General features: G+C 50.6%; 1 protein-coding gene across 1 annotated transcript; it reads right to left on the minus strand.

Annotated features, from left to right (window-relative positions):
* Positions 1–45: 45 nt before the first annotated feature.
* Positions 46–7594, minus strand: arhgef15b (Rho guanine nucleotide exchange factor 15b). Its single transcript, XM_057026157.1, is given in 16 exon segments — positions 46–590; positions 823–927; positions 1000–1085; positions 1159–1326; positions 2383–2537; positions 2602–2694; positions 2820–2894; positions 3404–3533; positions 3609–3761; positions 3952–4112; positions 4423–4673; positions 4764–4828; positions 4936–4975; positions 5056–5425; positions 5428–6029; positions 7093–7594. Coding segments are annotated over 16 exon segments (2733 nt in total). The 5' UTR covers positions 7208–7594; the 3' UTR covers positions 46–426.
* Between the last annotated feature and the right edge of the window lie 313 nt (positions 7595–7907).

Below are 7907 nucleotides of genomic sequence, written 5' to 3' on the forward strand. Positions count from 1 at the left end.
CTGAATGGCTTGATTAAGCTGTCACTGGATAAAAGAGCCTCCACATGTATAAAGATTTTTATTAAAAGCACAATAGTTGAGGGTCTGTTTACATTATGTACATTTGTCTACAAGCTGTACTTGTGTGTGAGAAACTGTAGGGGGCGCTGCACAACAACCCTGAGCAGATGCCACAATGAGGGTTCAGCTTCAGTCCATAAATGTACTCCAAACGCTCTGGCGCTGATGAATGTCCTGCGTTCAAAGGCACTTGTCTTGATGGGCTTTTTGCTGAGGATAAATGGCCATGCACAAGCTCACTGGAACCTTGGACTCTGTCCTCTTCAGTCAGTGTGATGGCCATTTCCTCCTGCCTGGCACCAAAGTTATGACCTGTTTTAAAACCTGTAATCATGGAATGGATTACAAGTGTCTGAAGGCGCCCTCCTAATTAATGGTGTTCGTCTTGGTGACCCTGCTCGCAGCCTGCAGCACCCTGTAGCGCTCCCGGAGGTTCCGCCGCCTCACGTGCTCATTGGTGATCTCGATGACGTTTCCCACGGGGAACCAGCCCTTCTGTCCATCCGACAGGCGGATGCCTTGGTACATACCTTGGGGAGGGGGTGGGGGGGGGACAAAGGGAAGATCTGAGGTCTTATCGGTCATGCAAGATTTGTGGTAATGTCAAAATGGGAGGCTGCAGGGTTTGGGGTCAAGGCAGTTTTGAGGGTCAGGGACAAGTCAAAGGAGGAAGGGTGTGAATGAGTCCTGTTTATTCCATTACCAAGATGGATAATATGCAAAATCCCAAATTTAAACGCGTCTCTTCTCCTACATTCTTACCCTCATTGGTCTTACGAATCACGTTGACGATCTCAGTGGGCTCCAGGGTGAGCTCGTCAGTCTGCTGGGCCACGTACTGTTCCACACACTGGACTTGAGGACAGTCTGAAGCAAAAAAAAAAAAGCATTAGAATCTATGAGAAGGATGCAGTGTTGTAGCATCTCTTCAGTTCTCACCCCAGTCCTCATAAATTACTTCATTATCCTCCCCGTCTGGGTGTGTGGGGTTTGGAAAAGCCGCCACCCACCTGTGCATGTCCGACCTGAGGGGTGAGAAGGCTTGAAAAGGGGAAGTCTAGTCTGAGAGCAAGCTGCAAGTCAAAGCATGCTACTCACTGCGATGGCGATTTGAGCAGCTTCTCCACCGTGCGTCCCTGGTGGTTTTCCAGCAGCGTGAGGTTGAAGCAGTGCTCATAAGGTCCGCTACTGCCTGCGCCCTCATCCAAGGGCTGGACCTGCACCAGAGAGCGGTGGGCGTGGTCGAGGACCACAAAGCGATCGGCGCTGGTGGTGAGACGGGTAAGCACAGGTAATATACAGCTCTCAATTGCTACCAAAGCGGCACATCGAAAGACATTTTCAATTCCTTTTTATCAAAACTTCCTGCTAGATTTGAGGAAGTGTGACATTTAAGAGTAACAAGCTTCTGCTCACTTTTAAAGTACAGTTGTGTACAGTGGGACCGTCTCTACATGCGAAATTTTCAGGTTACGAAACGTCTCAACGGGAAAATATTTCCTCGTTACAAAAGAAATGTCAGGATAGGAAAGACAAAAATACGCTACCGCTGCTACTCACAGCTTGCGGAATTTAGCGAACGCAAACTTGCTTGTAGCTGCTCTGCCATTGGCTATCCTAAGCATCCTAGCATCTTCCTGTAATCCCATTGGCTAGGAGGGACGTCAATATGTACAAGTTTGTGTGTATCCCAGCGTCTTCTTCGTCGTCTTCGGGATTTATTGTGGGTGTTCGTATGTTTGTCCATTAGATGGCGGTGTTAACGTTCGTTGTTAATGAGGGCTAATGTAAGATTAGCCTGTAATAAAGTTCATTTTGTTCCTGGAGAAGCCTTGCACTGAATTCCTACATTTATTGTGCGTTATGTAATTGTAACATGTATTTGTTACATGTTGTGATGCATTTTTATGATATATAAAAAAATTGTCTGAATTTTTGGGGGCTTGGAATGGATTAGGGCATTTACATGGAAAACAGGTCTCTACTTGCGTCATTTTCAGGTTACGAAACAACTTCCGGAACCAATTAATTTTATAAGTAGAGGTCCCACTGTATATAACCAATAAGATATTCAGTTTCAGATAATTTCTTTAGAGATATGCCATTTTATTACACAGATTTAAACACTAGCTGTGCAAATGCTAACTCACAGCTATGTCTGAGCAACAAAATGCTTATTTGCACTCCCCATGTTGCAGATGTCAGCCTGCGGGTGTCACTAAGAGGAAGAAACTAAGGCAGCGGGCCATCTGATCGCTGAAGCTGCTGACTAACAGACATTCCTTTGTCATGACGATGACTCATGACGTGTCAACAACTCACCCTTTCTTAGCAGTGATGATGAGCAGATCGTTGAAGAGGAAGAGGTAGACCGGGTTGAACTTCATCCTCATGTTGAAAATCGTTGCCCCTTTGGCCATTTCCTGCAGCTCCCCCTTCTTCTCCAAATATCGGGTCTGGGAGATGATGGGGATGGCCTGGAGAAAACCGACAGTCGATTAAATGCTCCCAAAAAAACATTTTGGCACATCCAGGTTATACCCTGAGTTTATCAAATTCCAGTGATTGATGGATGTAGATCAACTCCTCCATCTGTCTCATCTTTCCCACTTGCGTGTTGCACTCGTCAATGATCTGGGGAAAAACAAAAGATTGTTAAAACGGAGGAAAAACTGCCCTGTTTCAGTTTGTCAGGCACTCAGTCGGTAGGAAAATCCATCAGACAAGACAAGGGAGGGTGAAGAGTGAGCGGCCTTTACCTTTGACACCGAAGCCAAAGCCTTGGAGGCCGTCTGCTCCTCTTTTGTCCCCTCTTTTGTTCTCTTCAGGATGTTCTGAGAAGGCAAACAACAACGTTCATCAGCAGGATAAGTATTTTCCAGGTGCGTGCAAATAGAGCCGTGAGCGCGGGGCGGGCGTCCCAGCGTGGTGACTGTTGTGAGTGACGGGCTGTAACGATGGCTTGGGGGACATTCATCAAGGCAACGCACCGTGGCAACCTCGAGACTGCCGACTTTCAATTCTTGGAAAAGTGTCAGTCTGCGAGAATGCCTGAAGATCCGACCGCCATGGCGGTCACGCCCAGGTAACACGCCAATGACACCAATCCCTGAGATACTTTCCCTCAATGGAATAAGCCAACATGCACATTTACACTAATCCATTCACTAAAGAGATTTATTTATAGTCAGAATCATATATTGATAAGTGGATAATTAGAAGATGTAGTACACATGCCAAGCCAATAGGTGGCAGTGTAGGCAGATCTCAAAGATGTGTAAAGCTACTATTTCCTGCTGTTTCTGGGGTCCTTGCTAAGAGCAGGAGCCTCTCCACTGCTCACCTCCACCAGCATTTTTATGCGCGTTATCCGCTGGAAGGGCAGCAGCAAGAAGGACATGAAGGGCAGCCGATGGCACTGCGGCGACTCCTGGAGACGGGCGATGACAGCGGCGAACTGGGCGTTGTTCTTCCTGTGGATTTCAGTGATGTAAACTGAGAACAGACATCATCCATATGTAAAAAAAACCCAATCAAACTGTCCTTACATCAGCGTGGTGTAGGTCTTTTCCTGGTAGATCTGGTTTCGGACGTAGTCGATGTACGCGGGGAAGTTGTGCTGGGCGTGGTAGTGGATGATGTCACAGATATCAGGGAAGGCCACATCCTCAAATATGCGATCTTCCAGGTCTTTTAAGAACCTGTGGTGTCAGAAAGGTCCTGCTAAAGACTTGCATGCTTTGACCCTCGTCTGAGCTCGGCTCAGGAAATAACACATTACATTTCCCGCTTCCTTCCTATTTCTGACTTCTCAGTGCTTCAGCTCATAACTCAAGTTCCCCCTTTTCCTTTATCCGTCTGCATCCTTCCGTCCTGTGAGCCCCCGCTCACCTCTCGCTGACCTCCCGGACCCGCAGGATGCTGGAGAACAGAGTTTTCTTGTCTCTGATGATCATAGTCTCCTCCAGATCGCGACTGTCCTGGAAGTGTTCGGTCAGGACTCGGAGGGAACGAAGGTACGACGTCTCTGAAGTCAAAACCTCAAACATACTCTGTAAAGCCAGAAGGCGAACGAAGAAATCGGAATTAAAAACAATGTAAATTAAACAAGTTCAAGAAAATGAGAGGGAAACAAACCATCCCTGGATACTGAATAAAAGGATCTGGAGCATGCCACGCTAATGTTGTGAGGATACTATGTTTTAACTGGTTCTGGAAAATCCGAAAGTGTAACTGGAACAGCTTTCATCAATCAATAATATGAGCTTCGCCAAAGTAAAGTGGACTTTAATTCAGGTATAAATGTCAGTCGATCACTTTAAAATGCGATTACACTCTCCCACCAACCCCCCTCACTCTCACCTCCTGGTACTTGCACTCCTCGGGGGTGAGCCGCTCCAGGACGCCGCTCTCCCGGACGCTGGGGAGCTCTTGCCACAGGGTGCTCTGGCAGGGCGTGGGCACGGGGCTGCCCCTGGGTGCCCCAATTCCAGCCTGACGGGCCTCCCAGTCCATAGAGAAGTCCAAGCTTGTCTTACTGATGTTGCGACAGACCGTCTGGCGTCGGATCTCCTTGGTGATGACGGTGGCGCGGTACGTCTGGTACAGCGGCTCTGAGGAGCAAAGGTCGTATCGTTTTGAATATTAACCATGAAACCTTCCTCCTATTCCTTAGATACAGATTTGCGGCTTGTGGATTTTACCATCCTGCAGCCGGGACTCCCATGTGAAGGACAGCTGCCTCTGGAGGGACCCTCGTCTGTCCAACCTGAAGCAAAAGGTACGTAGAGAGGAGCAAAAATGGAAGGTGGGCTGATGTAAGAGAGAGTTTGATATCAACGGGCTGAAATGAATGCTCAAACTTTTCCAACTCACAGTTCTTCCTCTTTCTTGCCTTCAACCTCCCCGTTTTCCTCTGCGGGGGACAAAAAACGTGTCACTTTAACTTATTGGTGGCTCACGTCAAACACGCGGTCGCGTTTCTCCCAGACTGACCTTTTTTCTCCGTGAGCGACTGCAGCGAGGCGCAGCTGAGCCTCCTGGGATTCGGCGGTGGAGGCGGCGGCGGCCTGTGAGGGCTGTTCAGAGGTGGCGTGATGGCCCTCTGGGGGCTGAGCCCGCCGGGGGACGAGGGTCTTAAAGTTCGCCATTCCTCCAGTGTGGGCTGAGGGAGCGGAATGCCGGCCCTGTGAACCGGAGTCAGAGGGATCCTCGGAGGGACGGCTGGCGGCGTGTCGTTCACAGTGGCGCTGGAACTCGGGGGGGTCTGAAACTCCGATGTGGGGTCTGAAGTACTGGTGGACAGTTTAGATCGCCGGGCTGGTTTGCGGACTTTGATTAGAGGGATATCGAGTTCTTTACAGAGGTCGGGTTCTTCCTGGGCAGGGACTCCACCACAGGAAGTGTGGCCTCGTAGATGTTTTCTTCTTCGATCATGGCGGGATGGATTTGGCTCTGCACCGACTGGGACTGTTTGGGGGGGATTGGAGGAGACTCTGACCGGGTGACGGCGAGCGCGAGAGCGGATTGGGGGCCCGGATCTGAACGTCTCCTCTGACCTTCAGCCATCAGAATGTTCAAAGACTGCTGGAACTTTTCCTTGCTCTGCTTTAGCATTCCTCCGTCATCGGCCCCCGCCGTCTGTCCGGCCACCGGCGTCTGTCCGTCCACCGCCTCGCACCCGCCGACCTCCACCTCCTCGTAGTCCTCCCACTCCTCGCCATCCTCCCCGCTGAGCTGCTCCTCAGCCTCATCCGCCTCTCCCTTCTCCTCGTCCTCCTCGTCCTCCTCGTGGCCGTCTGCATCCACGGGCACCCAGATCAGTTTCATGCCGGGCCACTGGAGGTGGCACAAGCAGCTGCAGTTCAGCTCACAAGAGGAAGGTAGAGGCGTGTCAGGATTGTGCTCCGCCTCTGCCCCGCCTCCTCCCCCCACCTCCACTTCCACCTCCACCTCCTTTCCATCAGGCTCTGCAAAAGGAAACAGTGTCGATGACCTCGAACTTTGACTTAAGAATTTCTTAATTGGACACTAAAAGAAATGGAAATTAAACTCGGGTTTAGACATGAAAGGTCACTCTCAGTGAGGCTAAATGAGGAAGCTACCGTGCGATGACCTTGCACATGCACGCCATCCGATTCCTGAGTTTGTCATTTTCTTTTGCCCGCTTCACTTCGACTCGTCGACTCAGCAGTCGATCGCTGCGAGGACGGGCGGCACGGACATCAGAACAAAGGTTAAATAGGTCAATATAAAATGTACATTCCTGCATTTTCCATCGTGGAATGGTGACAAAAGAATCCAAATACATGTTGGAATTTCCCAGTGGACAGGAAAGGAACTACAAGCTCTCGAAATTCCAACCTCTCTTTTTGAATAACTCCTCATCAATGACAAACCAGGGAATCCACAAGTGCAGTTGCATTCAGGGAAAACGGCCATTGCACAGCAAGGGAACCAAAACAAGGAAGTTATTGTGCAACTAGAAGCAGCGCACGTACTGACACATCAGGATGGAGCTGCACGTGTTGACAAAGCAAAACTAAAACGGAACATTTGGATTGTGAGCTGGCAGCCTGGTGGCGCAGTGCCAGTCGGGCGTTCCCCAAACTATTTTGCATGCGTTTACGTGCAAATTTTGCATCAACGGGTCAAATGTCACATTAGGCCCCGCCCCCCCCGTGGAACCCCTTTGAGCTGCAGCCGCTCCACAGGTTTGAAAAGGAGGCCACGGAGGAATTCACACCACAATCACATCTTTGTGCTGCTGGGTATCACCAGCTCCGAACAGCAGAGGTAAAAGTTCAAAGGTCACGCGACCCGGCTGCCTCGCGCTAACAAAGCCAGCAGACAAGTTTATCACAGGTACAATCAGGGAATAAACCATGAAAAGACTCTGAGGGTGCAGCATTACGAACGCTGACTGATCTAGTCACCTGGTATTGTACTGATGCTTCTGCATGTCAATATTTGGCAAATGGGTGTGTAGCTAGTAGCTAGCAACAGCTCAGGGTCACTCAATAATCACTCTACCTGATCGGCTTCCCTCCACATCGGCGTCGTTGCCCCCGCCCGCTGGCACAACCACCTTTGGCTTTTGGCTCCTCTTCATCGGCAGGGGAGGGGCATGTTCTCCCCCCGTCCGCATCGGCAGGCTGGCCCGGCCCGATTTCGGTTTGGGTTTTATCGTCGGCGGCCTCCTGAGCCGTTTAATTTTGGCGGCTTCCGGGGAACCGTTGACGGCTCCATCCTCCGACTCGTTGGACACGCTGTCCTGTCTGCTGAACTTGCTCACGATGCTCTTGACCTTTCCTCCGGAGACGCTTTGAGCGGTGACCGCGTCGCCCGTGGAGGAGACGGGCCGGGCTGCGGGGACGGTTTTGGAGGAATCTCCGGCCTGGGTTTGGCCTGAGGCTTCAGAGGCTCTTCCTGGGCCGACATGGTTGACGGAGTCCCGCTGCGTTCCACTCCCAGCTCTGACCAGCCAGGGGTCAGGCTACGGAGAGCAAAGGTCAAAGTGGGCAAGAGGTCATCGCCTGACGGGCAAACGGAAAGTAAAAGTTACACTGATGCCTTTCGGCGCACGCTGTCAGAAAACATCAATTAGCAACAGATAAATCAGATTTGTGGCAACGATGACATCATTCTAGAGGCGTGCGCGCCACCGACCCGTGAAGAACCTCGGATCACCCACAATCCCACAACAAGCCAGCACTACTTTATTTTCAGCCCTAACGTATGATTAGAAGTAATTACAGGCACGTTGCACAGCTGAAATGAACCGCCATGGCACGCCTCCAACACAGGGCTACCAAACCTCCAGACTTTGAGCTCTGCGCTCCCGAAGC

Source organism: Takifugu flavidus, chromosome 3, assembly GCF_003711565.1.
Source record: "Takifugu flavidus isolate HTHZ2018 chromosome 3, ASM371156v2, whole genome shotgun sequence".
In the NCBI taxonomy this organism is placed as follows: Eukaryota; Metazoa; Chordata; class Actinopteri; order Tetraodontiformes; family Tetraodontidae; genus Takifugu; species Takifugu flavidus.